We start from the raw sequence: 19876 nt of genomic DNA, 5'->3' as shown, positions 1-19876 counted from the left end.
CACTTCGACCACAGCGCCTGTGTATCCAGTCCTCACAGCTCCCCGTGACAGCGGTCCTGCACCCCTAACCCCTGCCCTCTGCCCGCTGGACAGCCCGGGAAGCGAGGGCTTGGGGAGGCGGCCTCCGGGTCCCACGGCTGCTGGAAGTCCCAAACCAGAAATCCCGACTGCTCGCTCCAGAGCACTTGACGGTGAGGATGTGCTCCCTGGCCTGTAAAACGGGGCCCACAGGGGCACCCCTCAGGAAGGAATGTACCGGCCTGCTGCAGCCTGGAGGAACCTCTAAAGCCTGTCAGTGTGGACAGCAGTGGCCACACATGGGCATGGAGCCCGGACCCCACTGCTGTGCAATATCCAGGCCAGGCCAGCCATGAGCACACCAGCCCCCTGGTTTTCAGGGGCTGAAGCGAGGGGGTGCTGGAGCAGGGCAGGGGGACTGGAGTGAGGGGGGATCTCGAAATAGACAGGGGTGACCAGTGACGCTGCAGTGAATGTTCTACTTGCCACTGAATTGTTTCCCCTGAGAAGGTTAAAATAGTGAATTTTACATTTGTTTTGCCATAGTTTAAAAAATAGTTGGGGTCTCTCTGATGGCTCAGTGGGTTACAGCACAGCACTGTGAAGCTGGCTGCAGCCACTGAAGCACAAGTTTGATCCCCGGCCAGGGAGCGACCCACAGGGTGCAGCAGCCCTCTCCTGCCTCCCCGCTGCTCCCTCAGCAGTGGTTTCAGTCAATCCACCTGTTCGGCTCCCCGCTCTCTCTGGTAAATCCCTCCCGACACTTCTGTCCTGTACCCTAGTTCTTGTGGGCATAAATAAAGACATCTTTTAAAAACAGATAAATTTTTAAAAATGAAAAATAGCTGCCCCACTCTATGAAGTGCCTGGGCAGTTCTGAAAATAACCAGAAGGGGCATAGGGCTGGCAGCGCCCCAGCACAGCCCCCACACAGGGCACAGGGAGCGCCATCGCCATCGCTGTCATTCCCGTTGCTTGTTAAGCACCAGACTTTCCCAGGGGTCAAGGGCAGAGGTCAGGAGACAGACTCCAGCCTGTCCCCTGCAGGAAGCTTTTCCCAAATGATAACATCAGTGTCGCCTGCCTTCCCTGCTCCCCAGGGAAGCGACCATAGAGCCAAGTCTCCAGTTACCTCAGGACAAAGCAAACAACGTGGAGAGCAAGAGGCTTGGCCCACATGGCCAGGCGGGACCCTGGCCACACCAGGCCCAGCACCCCTGCCAGTGCCCGGTGTAAGCCAGAAGCAGGCGCCCAACCTCAGGCACCCTGCAGAAACAGTCGCTCGTTCACTCACTCACCCAGTGCGCACTCAGGGTGCATGTCCTGGATACAGGGCAAGGCGCCAGGCTTGCCATCCATGACCACGATCTCGCGCCCCCAAAAGGCTCAGTCAGGGCTGCAGCTATTGGCCATGGGAGGGCCCCTGGAGGCCCCTCTGCTGGGGAGACAGTGTGTGACAGGCCAGTGGCTGGGAGGGGAAAGCTACTCTCTAAAAGGTCCAGGACACGAGCCTCAGTCCTAGATCGACAGAAAGGGGACCAGGATGGTGAAAAATAAAAATAACTTTCAAATAGGAGGACACCCAGGCAAGGGAAGAGAGGGGTGCTCTTGTCTCCCTGCAGACAAGAAGGTGCTCAGCAGCCAGGACCTGGAGAGAGGCGCAGGCCAGTGGCAAAGGCAGCCAGCAGCAGGCTCCTGCTGTGAGCCCCAAGGTCTGTCATTGAGGGAGCTTAGGGGAGCAGGAGGAGGAGGAGGGGGTGAGCTGCCTGCAGAGGGAAGCAGGGGCCAGGACCACCCAGCATGAGCACCCGGCTGCCCTCTGCAGATGCTGTCCCAGCCTCCTGCAAACAGCTGGGGGTGGGAGCCCCTTTCTCTCCCCTGCAGCCCAGGCAGCCCTCTGCATGCAGTCAGCACTCCATAAGTGCCTCCGTGGAGCAGAGACAGCGCTGCCTGTGTTCCTGGGACCTGGAGCCTTGCACACAGGCCTGTACACAGCAGGTGCTCACAGATGCTCGCTGGGCAGTGAACTACGTGCCCTCCTGGTGTGTGTCCTGCCACCAGCACCAGCCTCCCCGGGGAGGCGCCCTCACGAGGGACCCACTGCGTGAATGTCCACCAAGCCCCGCCTCCTGCTCCTCCCAGGACCACACCCACAGCTGTGTCCCGTTAAATGTCATTTACAGCCCAAGCCACACTCCCACGTTCTCAGCCTGGGGCAGTAAAGGACAGCGGTTGAGAGTATAAAATTGAGTTCTGGACACCTGTCGTTAAACCCGCATGTGCCACTTCATTAGCTGTGTGACCCGGGACAAGTTTCTTAAGCTCTCTGAACTTCAGTTATCCTCAAATGCAAAACAGGAGGCATAACAGCAGCTCCCATAGGTCTGCTGTGAGATATCATTTGTTGGTTTTTTTTTAGATTTATTTATCAATGCACACAAGAACTGGGGTACAGGTGGGGGGATGGGAAGATTCACCGAGACAGAGTGGGGAACAGAACAGGCAGATTGACTGAAACCCACTGCTGAGGGGAGCAGCGGGGAGACAGGAGAGGCCTGCTGCGCCGTGTGGGTCACTCCCTGGCCGGGGATCGAACTGGTGCCCCCTGGCTGCAGGTCGCTTCATAGTGCTGCGCTCTAACCCCTTGCACCACCCGGGAGGGCCTGAGATGCCATTTGTGAAGCAGCTAGCACTTGCCTGGTGCATATAGTAGGTGCTCAATAAACATTAGTCAACTCTACCAGGCTCCCTCTGCTTCAAGATGATGGAGCCAATGCCACCTGCCACCTGGGGCCTTCTCACATGCTGTGCCCACTACCTGGAACACCTGCTGCCAGCTCGTCAGGGCCACCTGCACCTCCTCTCACAGGGCTCAGCCTAACGGTCACCTCCTGGACGATGAGCTGCACACCACTGTGTCCAGCACCCAGCATAGGGCGGGACACTCGGTAAGTGTTTGCTGGATAAATGAAGAAAAGAAAGAAGAAAGGCCCCCCCGACTCCATCACCAGCTTCTGAAGGACAGTATCACTTTCCTCCTTGCCCAGGTCTCCTTCTGGTGCAGGGCACACAGCCAGCACTTAGCCACGCTCCAGGGCAGACTGGACTCTCTTTCCAGGACACGAGGATCCTAGAGAACAAGGGAGCCGCCAGCAGTGCACCTGCCCAGGGCACTGGGACTCGGACTCCATCTCCACACTGCAGCTCGGCTAAGGGCGCCCTCCCCAGCCCACCTGCGCTTGGCTTTTTCTGCCCCCTGCCCCGAGACCCCTCCTGCTATCTAGCTCATCAAGTTCAGAGACTTCAACATCAGCTCGCCAGGTCCCAGCGGCATCTCAGGGCCAGCTGCCACCGCAGGTCCGACCGCAGACCCAGGGCTTCCCTCTTGTGACCGTATTAGGAAGTGACTACAGCTTTCCTCTGGCACTTTATATGGTCAGCTGCGGAGCCCTGAGCGGGGTCTGCGCCGAGGCCTGGCAGGAGAGAACAGCGGGGGGAGGTGGAAGGAACTCAGGCTTGAAGTCACACGGGCCAGGACAACCTCGGCTCTGCCCCCACTCCGGGTGACCTACATAAGTGGCCGAGCCCCGAACCTCCACCCCCCTCTAGAGGACCAACACCCCTCTACCAGGCTCTAGTGCAGTGAACATCCATCCTCCACACAGACACTGTCCACCAAGAATGAGCCGGCTGCAGGCATAATTTTAGCAGCAGCAAAGACTCAAAACGACCTTAGTAGCCACTTATGGGACCAGCGCAGTACGTGAGGCACATTTCCATTAAAGAGAGTTCATGTTCTAGGGGCCCTCCCTGGTGGTGCAGGGGGCTAAAGCGCAGCACTGTGAAGGTATCACTGCAGCACGAGCTCGATCCCCGGCCAGGGAGTGACCCACATGGCGCAGCAGATCTCTCCTGTCTCCCCGCTGCTCCCCTCAACAGTGTATTTCAGCAGATCTGCCTGTTCTGCTCCCCACTCTGTCTCTGGTGAATCCTCTCACCCCCTGCTCCCCTGGCCTGTACCCCAGTTCTTATAGGCATCAATAAATCTTTTTTAAAAATGAGTAAATGTTCTCCATGGTCTCTGCATGGGCTACCTTATTGTACTGAGAAGATTCTTTAAAACAGTAGTAACAGCTCAATGGCTAGTGATGGGCTCAACAAAGTGCAGCCTCTGTCTCGTCCCCTGTCCAGGAGGCCTCTGCCCACAGGCAGTTCCCAGCGTCCCTCACTGGGTACATAACACCAAAATAGGTCACTTGCTGGAACGTGGACCTACAGGCTCTCCTGATCCCCTGGTCTTCTCTGAATAGTAGAATCCAAACCAGTAAAACATCCTTTTGGGTTCGTGGATGGGGAATTTGGGCTTGGGGACCTGGTGAACAGGAAGGTGTCCCATCTTCACTTTGGATATTGCTCTCAACCCCCAGAGCTTGGCGTCAGGGGTTGAAATGGGGGTCAGTCCATCTGTCTAAGAGACCAAGGAGTTAAGATGTCAGTGAAGGGGGGCAGGTGTCAGAAAACAATGATCAGCAGCCATGAACTCTCAGCTGCAGGGCCTGGGGAACAGCAGGGAGTGGTGCGGCCTGTGGAGAAGCACAGAGCACAGCATGCAGGACTGTTACCTGACTTCTTGGACCTAGGGGTGTGTCAGGTCTTCTGCTCTTGCAAGCAGTTCCAGAAACAGGTTTATGTGTATGTGTACTCAAGCACATGCACACATTTGGGGGGTGGGTGGAGAGGTATCATATTAACTCCACACAAATTATGAACAAAAGTCACGAGAACAACTTGTAATCTCTGGCTTAGCATCTTCCATTGGCTCAGGGAGTCACACCCAGGAGCTCGGGAAACCATGAAGTCAGAGTCCTTCCTTCCTTCCATTCACTCAGAGCTTGCCCAGCACACAGCTAGCAGCGCCTGTGTGCACCCCTGTCCCCCGACACACACAGCCCGCCCGCCCCTTCACCTCCTGCCTCACACCTCCTTGTCTGAATTCCAACTCTGCACATCTCCAGGGCTCGGACCGAGCGTACGTGAGCCTCAGCACCTGTTCTCTAAAGCCAGGTCACAGCATCCATCTCAGGGTCATTGGAAGGATTAAACAAGACTGCAATTGAAAAGCCCTGGTCCTAGAGCTAAAGTTGCTGGGTTTGAGACTCTATTTCGCATTCAGTTATTTAACATTTCTACACCTCTCTTTGTCTGCACAAATAAGGCACTATAGGTTTCCCTACTCTCAGAAAGTAGAACATTCCTATTTGGTAGGCACTGGGAGGCTATTGTTTTGATTCTAGGTGGTGTGAAACACCACAGGCAAAGGGAACCCAGCCAAAGACAGCATCTAGGAGACCCAGGAATGCTGGGCTGGGAATCAGCCATGTCACTGGCTGTGACAGCTCAGGCTGCCCCTTGAAGAGAAGCAGACAGGGCCCTCTTCTGTCTCTAGATCCTTCTACATCCAAGAAGACAAGACGTCTGCCAGGACCTTCTCAAAGGCCCACTTTGAGAGGAACCTGGCTTGACAGAGAAGTATTCTCCTCATTCCCAAGGGCAAAGCCAGTTTACCTGGCTTCCTGGGCTCAGGTCTCCCACCACCCACATGTTAGCAGGGGTGCAGTCAGCGCTCAGGCCAGACATAAGCTGCACACCCCCACCCCCGCCTCCCAGCCTTCTGCTGTAGCTTCATGCCACGGGCAGAGCTTTCGATTAAGTGCGCAAATCGACCAGAAAGGAGCAAGACAAGAATAGCTGTGGGGTCATGATGCTGAGGCTTGTTGATCTAATCTGCTCAGAGAAGCACCCCAGGAATTTGGAATTTGGGTTCACTTTCTAATCTGCTGTCAGAAGATATTCTGAGTCTCAGGACCTTCATAAGTCCTCCCCCTCCTGGTTTCTATTTTGGGTTCAAATACCAAGTCATAAGAGAGCAGGTGAGGTTCAGATGCCACCTGGGCCTCCATGGACGGAGGTGTCACACCTTGGATGGAGACACAGAGCAATTTTTTCTCTATCTCCCTGCAAACTGGCGCCATGGAAACACTTATCCTGTGGCCACAGCCATGGTTGGGAGTATTTCCATACAAGGCATGCCGCAGATCAAGGGACTTTCCCTCTGGCTTAGGGACGCAAGGACAGGCTGTGCTTAAGTTTGCCCACCTATGAAACGGGCGAGCATACCCAAGTCTACGGACGTTGTGTTGATTAAATGAAAACAAGTGTGTCAAGGTACAGGAGTTGGAATAGAGGAGGTGATGAGCAGGCTCCCCGGGTCCAGGCTGTCCAGCAGAGCTTCCTGCTGTCAAGGACAGTCCCACACCTGTGTCGCCCAGCACAGCAGCCAGCACTACAGGGTGCTCTTGGACACTGGCATGTGGCCAGCACCACTGAAGAAGTGACTTTTCCAGAGCTGATTTTTAATTCATTCACATCAAAACACCATTAGCACGTGTGGCCACTGGCTACCATATAGGGCAGCACAGCACTAACCCACCCTGACCTGCACAGTCAACATAGAAGATCCTGGTCCCATGAGGCCCCCCTAACCACCCAGCTGCCAGGATGGAGCCCAGGTGGTTATGGGCGCCCTTTACTTCCAAGATGGACGAAGAGTCAGAAACTAGGCCCTCCCTGGTGGCGCAGGGGTTAGAGACACAGCACTATCTTGCTATCAGCAGCCACTGCAGCACGAGGTTGAGCCCCTCCCTGGCAGCCACAGTACTGACTCACAGGGCGCAGCAGACCTCTCCTGGCCCACCTGCTGCTCCCCTCAGCAGTGGATTTCAGTAGTTCCACCTGTTCTGCTCCCCACTCTGTCTCAGTGAATCCTCTTACCCCCTATCCTCTGGCCTACACCTCAGCTCCTGTATGCATAAATAAATAAATCTTAAAGAAAAATAAAGAAAAAGAATAGAGAACTACTGCCCTGAATCTGTAGGGACAGTAAACTGTCATCGACAGGTTTTTGGAAATTACCCCTTCAAGTGACGTGACTTAGAACTAACCCACGTCCTTAGATAATGGCGTTATGTTCTACTCCAGCAGATTTTACTCAGCCACATTATAATGAAACAACATTATTCAAGGACCTGCCGTGTTTACTATTTCCCGGTGCCGTGCATATGTGACCACATTAAGTCACTGGGCCTCCTTTGTGTGATTATTCCCATTTTACAGATAGGAAAACTGAGTCTTGGAGAAGTGAATGAGCCTGATCAATGTCACAGAACTAGGAAGGGCAGAGGGTGAGACCCAAACCCAGGGCTGAGTGATTCCATCTCACTGAGCCACTCCCTCCCTTCGTGAAACCTTCAGCATCTGGCCTCGGCCAGTGACATATCTCTCACCCGTCCCTTCCAGAGGTGCAGAGACCAGCAAGAAGTGACCGACTGGTGGCAAATACTCACGTAGATGAGTCCAGAGAAGTACCTCTCCCGCAGGTTATGCAGCACCGAGGCTTCATTGAGACACGTCAGCTCGGCCATGTCCTCCACCTTGGAGAACTTGGGTGGGTTCATCTTCTGGATGTCATCTTTGCTGACCGTGACCTTCTTGCCATTCTCCACCAGCTCCACGACCACCTCATCACCCTTCTCCTCCTTGACACTGGCTGCCTCAAAGCCCTGCTTCTCTGAAGGGATCCAGACCAGCTTCTTGGCAACCCAATCAGCCTGGGCCACTGGACTGTTGATGAAATTTTTGTCCACAAAGAGGAACTTCTCATCATCACCCATCTGTGCCATGGTGCCTGGTTGGTCCCCTGTGGAATAAGGTGAGAGTCAGATCCCAGCTGGAACCAGGCCCTAAATATAGATAAAGCCCTCCCCTTGTCAGGTCTAGGAAGGCAGTCTACTAGAACATTCCACAGAGTGCAAAACTGTTCCTGTGTCATTGTTTATGTTAGGTGGAAACAATCCAAAGACCCTTCATACTTTGCATCATTTCTATGGCTCATCATTATGGCGTTGGATACATACGCCATGGTATTTTCATGCTGCAATATTCACTCAGGGCTAAGAAGCAAGAAGTACATCTGTGTGTGTGTAAACACAGGGAGATAGCCAAGTCTTACTGTTCATTGTAAAAAAAAGACACCTCGATAGTTGGGGCCAGTCCCCAACAGGAAGGACCCCTCAAAATAGTTTAACCTAGAGTTACCATATAAGTCCATTCCTAGTATATACCCAAGAGAAATGTGAAAGCAAAATCATGTTCACACATATTACTTATGTGAATATTCATAGTTATTATTTTCAGCAGTCAAAGGAGAAAAGATCCAAAAATCCATAAAAGGGGAATGAATAAAAGATGATCTCTCCATGTGGTGGAATATTATTCTGTTGTTAAAAGGGACAAATACTGATATATGCTACAACATGGATGAACCTTGAAAACATCTGAAGTGAAATAATTTACACACAAAGGACTATATATTATGATTCCACTTTTATAAAATATGTGAAAGAGACAAATCCGTAAGGACAGTTATCAGGAGTTAAGAGAACACTAAAGGTTACAGCTAAGGGGTATGGGGCTTCATTAAGGGAAATGAAAATGTTCTAGAATGACCTATAGTAATGGGTGGACACTGCATGTGCTAAAAATCACTGAATTACAAAATTTAAATGGGTGATTTATGTGGTATGTGAGTTATAGTTCAGTAAGTTTTTTGAAAAATAAAAATGAAGAATAAGCATAAAATTCTATTTGTATTTTAAAATAGTTAGACTTGATAGGGAAAATAACTGGAGACACACTTTTTAAATACACTTATGAGAAGAGTTACTTTCTATTGTTCTCCAGTTTTTAGTACAGAAAATACCCATAACATAAAATTTACTTTCTGAATCATTTTTAAGTTACGTTATGGTTTAGTAGTAGTGTTTTCACGTCATTGTACAGCCATATCACCATCCATTTTCAGAATTTTTCATCTGAAAATGAAAATATATATGCAATAAAAAAATAACTCTTCATCCTTCCCGCCCCCCAGCTCACAGAAACCTCTACACTACTTTCTAACTCTATGAATTAGATAGCATTAGGTGTTTCATATATGTGGAATTGTACAATACCTGCCTTTTTGTGACTGGCTTATTTCACTTAGCATGTTCTCTAGATTCACCCATGTTTTAGCATGTGTCAATATTTCCTCCTTTTTAAGGCTGAGTAATATTCCATTACTTATTCATTCATTGGCATTGACTATTTGTTTACTTCTGTGTTTTCACTGTTAATAGTGCTGCTATGAACCTGAGTATACTTTCTATTATGGGTTTGTTTGTTTGTTTTTTTCCATCTTGTAACTTATTTAAATTTAAATTAAAAAATTGACACCCTTACAAAGACCTTCAAATGGCCAACACACATAAAAAAAGGGTGCTCAAGGTCAGTAGTAGGTGAAGATACAAGTTTAAACAATGAGATCCTGCTTTTCAGCTATCTGCTTGACCAAGGTGAGAAGCATGAGTAATACCATTGTCGTCACTGTCAAAGAAACATTGCGTAACATATTCAGGTGCATGTCACTATAATCAACATCTGTCTCTACTACATGAAGTTTACCACCAAGAGTCTGATTCGATCCTTCCCAGTAAAAGTGACTCCGTGTTCCCAACTTACCCATCCTCCTAAAATTCCTAAAAAGGTCACCCCTTCTACTCAAGAGGCTGGGGAATATGTCTTACTTGTTCCAAGCAGCAGGAAAACTAGGTGACTCTTTCCAATTGTATGTTGACAAGTCAGAAAAAAAAAAAGCAGCAAAAATACAACAAAAAATAAAAGGCCACAAGAACCTACACACACATACACCAGGAACCCTGTTTAATCCGGTTCATACCAGAACAAACAAGATCAAGCACAGAGATCCTGTCTCTGTCCAAAAAAGGAGACCGAGGCTTTGGCCTGCTTCCCGGGTCTCTGAAACCTGACAGCTACGATCTCTGAACCTTGACAGTTACGATGTGTGAAATCAGCTTTGGTCAAAGGAAAGGAGGAAAAGGGGAGCTTGGTCTCAGCCTACCAGGGGGTCTCCTCTTAGTGCCCTAGAACCCTGAAGTATCTGGGATGGGGCAGGATTCAGGGAGGTTGAGATGCTCTTCAAAAACAGGCCAGTGGTCAGATGCACTTGAAAAGTGCTCTGTGTCCCCTCCCCCTCTTCCTTGGGAGGTTGAATTCACCCATCAGAACATCCAAGGTGCCAGTAGGGCCTGAAATCCAGAGCTACTTCATCCTTTGAACCCAGGGCTCCCCCAGACAATTGGACCACAAACCTCTTTCCACTAAAAGCCAATGAAATCCCACAGATTTGCCCATGAGAAATCGATGAGCTTAGCAAATTAATATTACTAATATTAGTAATCACAGCTGCTCTGTCTGACTGAGCATCAGCTCTCAACTGTTCTAACCCCCTCAAATCCTATGCGAGGTGCCCCTGCTTTACAGGTGAGGAAACTGAGGTGCAGAGAGGCTTTGCACCTAGCCTTTTAGCCCACAGCTAGTCGTGGTGGCGCCTAAGATTTAACTTCAAAGCCATCTTTTCTGCTTTGCCCACCTTCTCTGAAACAGACAGAAAGCTCGTGAGCCAAAGGGAATAGACACATCCTGCATCAGTCCCGGCACCTGGAAAGCTCCAGGCAACTAACCAGGTTCTAGAGTGATAAGGACACTTGTCTCTGCTTGTACCCAGAGCCTTGAGTTTTCAAGAAGGGTCAGGTAAGGCCTGAGGGCAGCACCAGGAGTTTGAGAGTAGCCCGCAAAACTGCAGCGAGGTCAGGGGCACAATTCCAGTGACAGAAACCTCTAGAGGCTGAAATGAGGCAAACGTGGGTGACCGCTCCCCACTGGGCCTTAATTCAGAACAGGCTTCTCGGCCTCGGCACTGGACACTGGATCCCTCTTGCTGGGGAGGGTGGGGACCTGCACTCTGTAGGATGTCCATCAGCTGGACTGCACTGATGCTAGTGACACCCTCCCCAGTAATGACACCCCAAAACATCCATAGACTGTGCAGATGTCCCCTGGAGGATAAGGGTGTCCTTCGTGAGAACCATGACTTTAGAGTGAACAGTGTTCTCTTGGGAAGGACAATGAGCTGAAGCTAGTTTCCTCTGTCGGCCAAATTCAGGGGTCCCCCAGGTGGGATGAGCATATAGGACCAGCAAGAGACTGGCACCCAGGAGGCCAAGCCTCAGGAGACACCAGTGAACCAGTCTCTTCCTCTCCAAGCCTCCCTCCTCCAGCATCCCCCACATATGATGTCCTGCCTCAGCTCTGAGGGCTGAAAAGACGTATTTGGGGCCAGGGCCCCGTGCACTGCTTAACAGACTCATTCTGAGAAGTGCATTGCTACTGGCTTCATCACTGTGTAAATATCATGGAGTGTATTGCACAGCCCGGACGGCGTGGTCACCAGCTCCTCGCCTCTGTGGCACAGACATAGGGCCCACTGCCCACCCTGGGTCTGAGTGACCACAAGTTGAAGCACCGAGTACATCTTAATGATCAAGGGCAGTCCTTGACCCTTTGGGAGAGTAAATCCCCTCCCCCCCACACCAACCCGGCTCCAGGCAGTCACCATGTTTAGTGCAGCTGAGTGGCCAGTGTGGACCCAGCCCTGGCTTCCCACCAACAACCACGCTTCACTGAGTCCAAACAAGCTGTTCATTAGCCCCTGAAGATCACAGGCTACAAGAGCCACCGCTGCTCCCCCAGCTGCCAGGTAACTCTGGCTAAGTCTCTCTCTGGGCTTTGCTTTTCATGTGGTCCCTCAAAAAAAAAAAAAAAAAAGTCATGCTTGTCTAGCTCCGACATTTTACAGTATCTGGGATTCTGGATCAAAGGGAGCTGGATGAGATCAACAGAGAAGGCTCAGCGGCTCTGTTCCATTTATCCCATCATTAGTTTGTTTTCCCACTAGTTTTATTTTCCCCAGAACTCAGGGGTGAAAGGTCTTATCACTTTTGTGTCAATGGGAATTGAATCAAATACTCCAAAGGCCAGAGAGTGCAAGACATATCAGCAGGCCTGGTGGACAGTGTCTGGGAGTTTTACACCAACTCCAGATTGTGGACCAGAGATATCATACCCAACCCTCTGGGCTATGCAGAGGGGCTCAGGAAGAGGTGCTGGGGCAGAGTCCTGCTGCCCAGGGAGTGGCCACTCCAGTCCAGTGGTCACAGCCAGTGAGGATGTGAGCCCTGTATGGCCAGAATTAACAGGTGCACCCATCTGAATTTAAACACGAAATACCAACCCCAACAGTTAAGCTGCCTGCCATGTGGACAAACTGAGAGCTCCCTAGGCCTGACCTAGAGCATCTCCTGCCAGCTGGAAAGTGAGGTCTGTTCAGGTTCAAGTCCTGAGGTGTGAGGAGAAGCCAAGTGCAAAGGGAAGTTGGGAGAGGCAGACCAGATCTACAGGTCCCACATACTCCTCAAAAAACAAACTGGACTCTAAATATATAATAGTCACCATGGTGACTGCACCACTCTGAAGTCTTATGGAAAACAAGGGGGAAGAGCTGCAAAAAAATGTTAAAGAGAACTACCATATGATCTAGCAATTGCACTTCTGGGTTTATAGTAGAAGAAAATAAAAACACGAACTCAAAAACATATCTGCACCTCTGTGTCCACTGCAACATTATTTACAATAGCCAAGGCATGGGAAAACCTAAATGCCCAGCAACAGATGAATGGATAGAGTAGATGTGGTATGTAACTGCAATGGAGTATTATACAGCCATAAAAAGAAGCAAATCCTGCCATTTGCAACAGCACTGATTGGCCTTAAGGGCATTATGCTGCGGGGGGTGAAGACAGAGAAAGACAAATGGCCCATGGTCTCACTTATATATGGTATCTGGGTTCGGGAGAAAGCCAACAAAAAAGCAAACTCAAAAATACAGCAAACAGACAGGTGGTTTTAAGAGGAAGGGCAGGAGGGTGGGTAAAAATGAAGGGGTTAAAGGGTAGCAACTTCCAGTTATAAACAAGTCACAAGGATGTGATATATAACATGCTAGCTTTGGTTCATAATGCTGTATTGCATATTTGAAATTTGTTAAGAAAGCAGATCTTAAAAGTTCTTATCACAAGAAAAAAATGTAACTATAATGATAAAAGTTCACTAGTCTTATTGTGGTGGTAGTTTGGCAACAGATGAAAATATATGAAAGTTACTGTGCTGTATACCCAAAACTAACAAATAATGTTACTGTCAACTATATCTCAATTTAAAAAAAAATAGCCACTATCATTACTGAACCCTTTCCATTCCTTGGGTACAGGCATTTATTGTATACACCATCTCTATGTCCCATAAGTGTTTGTGAGGCAGACTTTATTATTTCTGTAAGATACTGAGGCCTTGAAAAGAAAGTTAAAGGGAGTCTCCTTGGTGGTACAAGGGTTAAGTCTGAGCACTGTGGAGCTATAGGCAGCCACTGCAGCATGAGTTCAATTCCTGGCCAGGGAGGTGACCACAGGGCGCAGCAGACCTCTCCTGTGTCCCTGCTGCTCCCTCAGCAGTGTACTTCCTCCATCTGCCTGTTCTGCTCCCCACTCTGGTAAATCCTCTCACCTCCTGGCATCTCTGGCCTACATTCAAGCTCTTGTATACATCAATAAATCTTTAAAAGAGAAAGTTAATAAAAAAAGAAAAAAAGGAAAGAAAGTTAAAGGCCTTCCAAGTCAAAGCCAGAAGGAGGATTTGATGCAGATCTGTCTGACACCCAATCTAGTCTTAGCGGAAAGTCCCCTTCTGGCTCCTGCTCCCAGCTGGCTCCCATGGTGCCCCTCAGCCACTGCGCCCCCCGCCCCATCTCCAGGGCCAATGTCCCAAGGAAGCCTGGCTTCACCCTCACAGGTCAAAAGGGAATGGTGGACAGGACCTGCTGCTCCAATACCTTATGACATTCACTTTACCCACTTGAAAACTTTTTAAACTCCAGAAGGACTTTTTTTTAAAGTTATTTATTTATGCTTATAGAACTGGAGCACAAGTGAGAGGATTCATCAGAGACAGAGTGGGGAGCAGAACAGGCAGAGTACTGAAATACTCTGTTGGGGGGAGCAGCAGGCAGGTCAGGAGAGGTCTGCCATGCCATGTGGGTCACCTCCCTGGCTGGGGATGGAACTGATGCTGCAGTGGCTTCTGAGAGCTTCATAGTGCGGAGCTTTAACCTGCTGCGCCACCAGGGAGAGCCCCAAAAGGACTTTCTAATGAAGCTAATTTTTACCTTCCCTGCCAACAGACAGGTGAGGAAGCAGTATCGCTGCCCCCGTGAGAGGTGCTTTTCAGGACAGAGAACTGGTGGTTTCTGGCCCTAAAAGCGCCTAGTGTTTGCTCCCTATAGCTCCGGCACAGCACAGCTTCAGTTCATTGTGTTCTGGAGTGTGAACACTGTCGCTTGCACTTACAGTATCTTTACAGCCACTTGGCAGCAGCTGAGCACTGTAAATGTGCTGCCTATCCGCTCAGTTAGCTACTGCATTGGTGGGGCCATCCTGCAAATAAACTCCTGTAGACAGAAACAGATACACAAGGATGCACCCAGAAGCACCTTTTGCAAGAAACAGAGTGGCATTGGATGTCTCCATAAAGAGTACTTGGGGGAAGACACTCCAGGTCTATAGGCTAGAGCTGACGCAGCTGAGAGAAATCAGCAAATCACACTGATGCATAGAGATGCTGAAGACAGGCCACCAAAGTGGAGGCGGGCCCCGTGGACCAAATGCCAACATGGGCACAAAGGACGACCTGACTGGAAGAGTTTGGGGAAGATATGCAAGCAGACAGAAACTGTGGTTAGAGCAGGGGATGTGGGGGGGGGGGGGGGCAGCGGCTGGACCCTGCACCTGCTGTGGGGGGCGATTACGCCAGGCTCTCGGACATCCACCTCTGCTGAGCCCCGGCCTCATTGTGTTTGTGGCATGTCCCACCCGGGGCGGGGAGGAAGGGCACAGTGAACTGGCAAGATGCAGCCTGCCAGGGAGGCCGGAAGGCATGGGGAGCTTACTGCAAGCCGACAGCTGTCTCTTCAGAGCCGGAACCCCTGATACGAACCAGAAACCCGGGGCTCCCCTTGCAGAACGTGGGCTCCAGAGCTCCCTGCGTCATCTGGCTGCAAACTGCCCCTGCAGGTCTTCTCCAAACTCAGACTTCCCCATCAAGTGGCAAAGGCTGAAGGTGTTCGGAGGTCAGGGGTGGAGGGAGCAGAGGTCAGGGAGCAAGGGTCACAGTGAAAGGCAGCAGGTGCCTCTGCTCACAGGTGAGGGTTGTTTTTTAAGGTTTCTTTTTCTTTTTACATGTATGTTAGAACTGGGGTACAGGCCAGAGTTGCAGGAGGGTGAGAGGATTCACCAGACACAGAATGGGGGATCTACTGAAATGCACTGCAGAGGGGAGCAGCGGGGAAACAAGAGAGGTCTGCTGTGCCCTATGGATCAGCTCCCTGGCTGGGAATCGAACCCATGATGCAGCAATAACTTGACAGTGCTGAGGCTTAACCCCTTGCACCACCAGAGAGGCCCACAGGTAAGTTTTTGAGGGACATCAGTATGATCCCAACTGAATCACAATGAACTGGTTATACCATTAACTGGTATCCGGCAAGTTCCTGACACAGGTGGCTTATATTCTAATAGAAGGTTCTAATCACCACCTTTAGCCCACATGGGAATTAGGTTCACTAAGCAATCATACAAAAGGAGAACGGGGACAGTTTCTCCTTGTCAGAAATGCCATGCTATAGGTTTCCTCATGGCCAAATTCCAGCTGTGCCTCACCAAGCAAGATGCTTGAGGTCTCTGGTCATGAATGTTAAAAATCACCATCTGCTGAGTTACCAGGACCGCAGGGCTGTGCACTTGTCTCATTTAATCCTCCCAAAGAGGTGATCCCGGAGTCTCTGGAGTTAGGATGAGCTAGGCTTGCCGATCCTGCCCCAACTGGCTCGCTGAGCCATAGCAACAAGTTGTTCAGATACCACATTTCCAAAACCTAGGCAATCTCTCCCAGGGGGCTGTTGCAATGCCTTCACAGGTAATACCTGGCCAAGCACTCCACCAGCAATACCTGGTCTCATGAGTCCCATTTTACAGATGGGAAAACTGAAGTTTAGAAAGACCCATGCAGAAGCCTTCTAAATTTGCTGGTGATGTTCTAGAATTCCAGTGAATTTAACATTGGTTTCCCAGGAAAAAAACACATGCATATCTGGCTTTAAGATTACATGTGTGTATCTACAGTGTCAAATGCACCTGGGTGCTGTTGGGTACTGAGGAAAGGAGACAATCTCCAATCCCTCAAAATATGTAACTTCCAAATAAAAAGGGGATTGAAGGAGCAGGTAATACCCTTTCCTCCCAAAGGTCTTCTCCTCAGAGCCCCTCCATTTGTCCCCCACGGGGAGGAAAAAGGCAGAGAGCTCCCCATTTGAGCCCCATGAATGAGGCTGCAGTGCAAGGCTGTCTAATTGTGAGGGGGCCGGGATGGCCTCGTGGAAAATGCTTCCATAAATGGGCATGTTCGCCTCCGCTGTAGCCCTCGCATAGAAAAGTAATGATAACAAATCCATAACAAATACCTTGTACGGAATAATATGTCTCTTTCAGACATGATAATAAAAAAACACTGTTTACCAGGCGAGCCCCAGAAGTTTCTCGAGGAGGGTCCAGCTACTTCATATCTTATACGCTCGGGCCAAAGCCCACCTCTGGGCTCCAGCTAGATTGCCGAGCACCAGGGGACAAATAGTACTTCTCTTTTAAATCCACTAAAGGTCAGTTTGTATTCTCTTCAAAGAGAAGATGATAACATTTGCCTTGCTGGACACTTTTCGTCCCACCAAAAACCTAGGCTTGCCAATCGGCAAGACTGCTCCGGAGAGTTTCTGTCCATGGAAAAGAGAAAAGATGGCAGGGTGCAGGGGGCGTACACACAGCATCAGACAGACCCTTGCTGGCTGTTCAACGCAGGGCAAGTTACTTAACCTCTCAGAACCTCAGCTGCTTTGTATACTAAACACACTGCCTTGCTTAAAAGGCTGTTAAGTGATTAAAAGAGAAGTTCTAGGAAACACTGCTACAGTGCCTGGCACATAAGCGCTCCATCCATGGTACCCCAATGGGAAAGCACCAAAGATTCCATGGAGAGTCAATCCCCTGTTTTATACACTGCCAGGTAATGCTGGTTTCTAGTTGACCATCTTCAAGCTCGCTCCCTGTAAGTCATTCTAAAATAGCAGCTTTCAGGAGACCAAAGGAATCAAAACTGCTCCAAACAAACCGATGTAAGTTTACTGTCAGCCTGCCTTCTGCAGACACTGGCTGGTTTTCAATTTAATCTGTTAGTTCCTAATACTATAACTAAACACTCCGTCTTGGGTTCTAAATATTTCCTTTACTTTGTGTTCAGTATGGCTTTGAATAGTGCCTCTCCTTAGCCAGCAAGGTCCCCACCAGCAATCCCAGCAGGGAGACGCTTACAGCAGGCAGGACAGCCACGATGCGCTCAGTTGCGCTCATTTGCGCTCAGCGGCTCGCAGCTCGCTCAATCCCAGGCACTGGAGCGTGCCCGCCGCTCCTCGTGGCAAAGGTGAACTTGGCACCTGCCTGGTTTTGAGGGCCCTTGGAGGACGTTTTTGTTTTTTAACGTGGAGGGGGCGAAGAAGGGACCTAGGTTATAATAAATGACCAGTATTTCCCCGGATTGTAAACCATCCGTCTAGACCAATGGGAAACACTGCCCTTTCTGCAAGACGGAGCCCACGTGTTTTAACTGATTGAACCACATTATCAACAATTTAAGCGATGCTTTCAAATCCACTTGGAATCCACTTTGCCTGCAGCGGCGAAAGGAAGTTCCGCTGCACTATTTATATTGAGCCTGGAATAAAGGTGCCAAGTCCACGAAGCTGTTCCTCTCAGACCTCTAAGAGGGCGCGTCTCCCAGAGTCGCCTCTTCACAAGAATCAGCTGGGATCCCGCAGGTGTAAGGTGCAGCTTTTCTGGAGCCCACTGTTAACTGGACTCGCTATCTTTAATAACTACCCTCAAAATGGTACTCATCACTGACAACCTCGGGAGATGCTGGTTTGGAGGAGCCCAGAAAGGTGGGGAAGCAGGAAAGACCTGCGAACCCTGCCGCTCCCCTCGCCCTGGTCCCCAAGAGGAAGTCAACGGTCATACGTCCCAGTCCCCCAGCGCTGTAGGGTGCCCTGGAGAAATCCCCGCTTCTATCCTCCCGCCGAAAGACCCCTCCCCCAGGGCCACTCTACTTACAGATCTCCAACTGGGGGGCTAACGGAGGAGCAACTGGATGGAGAGCTCAGATCTGGCACACCTCCCAGGCAGGGGCGTCCAAATCTCCCCGCTGCCTCAGACGCCTCTCTTTATAGAGCGGTCAGCGGGTGGGAACCGGAGGCGGCCCTGGGGGGCGGAGTGGGGGAGGGTCCGGCGCCGAGCGCTGCGCAGCGCCCCCTGCAGGGTCGGAGAAGCGCGGGTCCGGGCCGGGCGGTTGGGCGCACCTGCCGCGGAGCTGGGGAGAGGGGCGCACCCGGCAGGGGCGCAGCGTCCTAGGAGCACCCCGCAAGGGGCTTTGGGCGGGTGTTTCAACTCCGGCTACGGAAGTCACCGAGACTCCGGGCTCCTGGAGAAGCAGGTCGAGGGCCAGCGCTGATTGGGGATGCTTGGGAATATCTACCGAGTCAGTCCCAGCCTCCCGGGCTTTAACCTCTTCCTTTCCTCGGCGGGGAGGTGGACACCTCCCCTCCCCTGACCCCCTTTTATTCGCTCCCATTGTCTGCGTGAAGGGTGGGGGAAGGGGATTTTCTGAACTTTACAAAGTGCAAGGCAGGAGCCCCGGACTGTTGGGAATTGTACTGAAAGGGGAAGTTTCTACTTTTCCCAACTCTCGATCCCCACCTTCACCCACAAACCTAAGAAAATCCTGCTCTTGTGACTTGTGGCACCGGGTGTGCCATTCGCGGCTGCGAGACCTCAGGAAGTCATTTCCCTCCTCAGACCCTCAGTGTCCGCAGCTGGAACGTGTGCGTGTGTCTGGAGATAATTCTATCATTTGGAAGGTGCTTGTCAGGAACCAGGGGAAATGTGGGTGCGCCCGCACCCGTAAATTCCTTTCAACTGCCCCCCCAATAATTCTTGCAAATTTAGGAAGGAGCTGCCTAAAAATTCACTCCTCTCTCCCTCCTCATCCTTGCTCTCCTCTCCCGTGTCTGACACTGTCCCACCATTGCTTTATTTTTTCCTGTCGCGTTGTCTGTGTGTCTCTCCCACATCGCCCATCACTGTGTCCCGCTCGGAATGTCTGTCCCGAATCTTACTGCCTCTCTTGTGTGTTTCTCCTGTGTGGTCTCTGTGTCTCTCCGAATGTCTCAGTGTCTCTGGTTCCGGATCTCTCCGGCTTTCGGTCTTTCTCCCCCATCCCCTGGTCCCACGCACGCACACCGGCCATAAAAGGAAGTCGAGGCGGTGGGCTGGCGGGGCTCCAGGCCGGGACCCGCGGGCCGCCGGGGCGCCCAGCTGCCCGCCCCGCACCGGCTCGGAGGTCCCGGGGACGGGCGCTTCCTCCCTCCCCCGGCGTGGCGTGCGGGCGCGGGGCCGGGCTGGGGGCGCCCAGCGGGAGACAACCCAAAAAGGGCAGGCGCGGGCTCCTTCCAGCAGGAATTCCCAGCGCTTGCATACCAGCCCGGGGCTGCCCGCTCCGGCTGCCTAAATATGGAGTCGAGCGGCCTCCCGGCACGGCGTGCAAGAGGGTGGGGGCCAGGCACCCAGAAGGCTGCTCGGGGTGCCCGGCATGGGAACCCGACCCCTCTGCCAGGACAGAGAGCGAGGGGCCA

General features: G+C 51.2%; 1 protein-coding gene across 2 annotated transcripts in view; it reads right to left on the bottom strand.

Moving 5' to 3' along the window:
- MYH11 (myosin, heavy chain 11, smooth muscle) overlaps positions 1–18355 on the bottom strand; it is an 82653-nt gene extending 64298 nt beyond the window's left edge. For both annotated transcript variants that reach the window (XM_012731877.1, XM_004692106.2), the window contains exons 1-2: positions 18300–18355; positions 7422–7774 (exon numbers count right to left, since the gene is read on the bottom strand). In XM_012731877.1, coding sequence (XP_012587331.1) covers positions 7422–7757 — 336 coding nt within the window. In that variant the 5' untranslated portion in view covers positions 7758–7774; positions 18300–18355. The remainder of the gene's footprint in view (positions 1–7421; positions 7775–18299) is intronic.
- Between the last annotated feature and the right edge of the window lie 1521 nt (positions 18356–19876).

This window comes from Condylura cristata, unplaced genomic scaffold (assembly GCF_000260355.1).
Source record: "Condylura cristata isolate star-nosed mole 26May11 unplaced genomic scaffold, ConCri1.0 scaffold00032, whole genome shotgun sequence".
Lineage (NCBI taxonomy): Eukaryota > Metazoa > Chordata > Mammalia > Eulipotyphla > Talpidae > Condylura > Condylura cristata.
The sequence above is the reverse complement of the archived record's forward strand: the minus strand, read 5'-3'. Positions and strand labels throughout refer to the sequence as shown.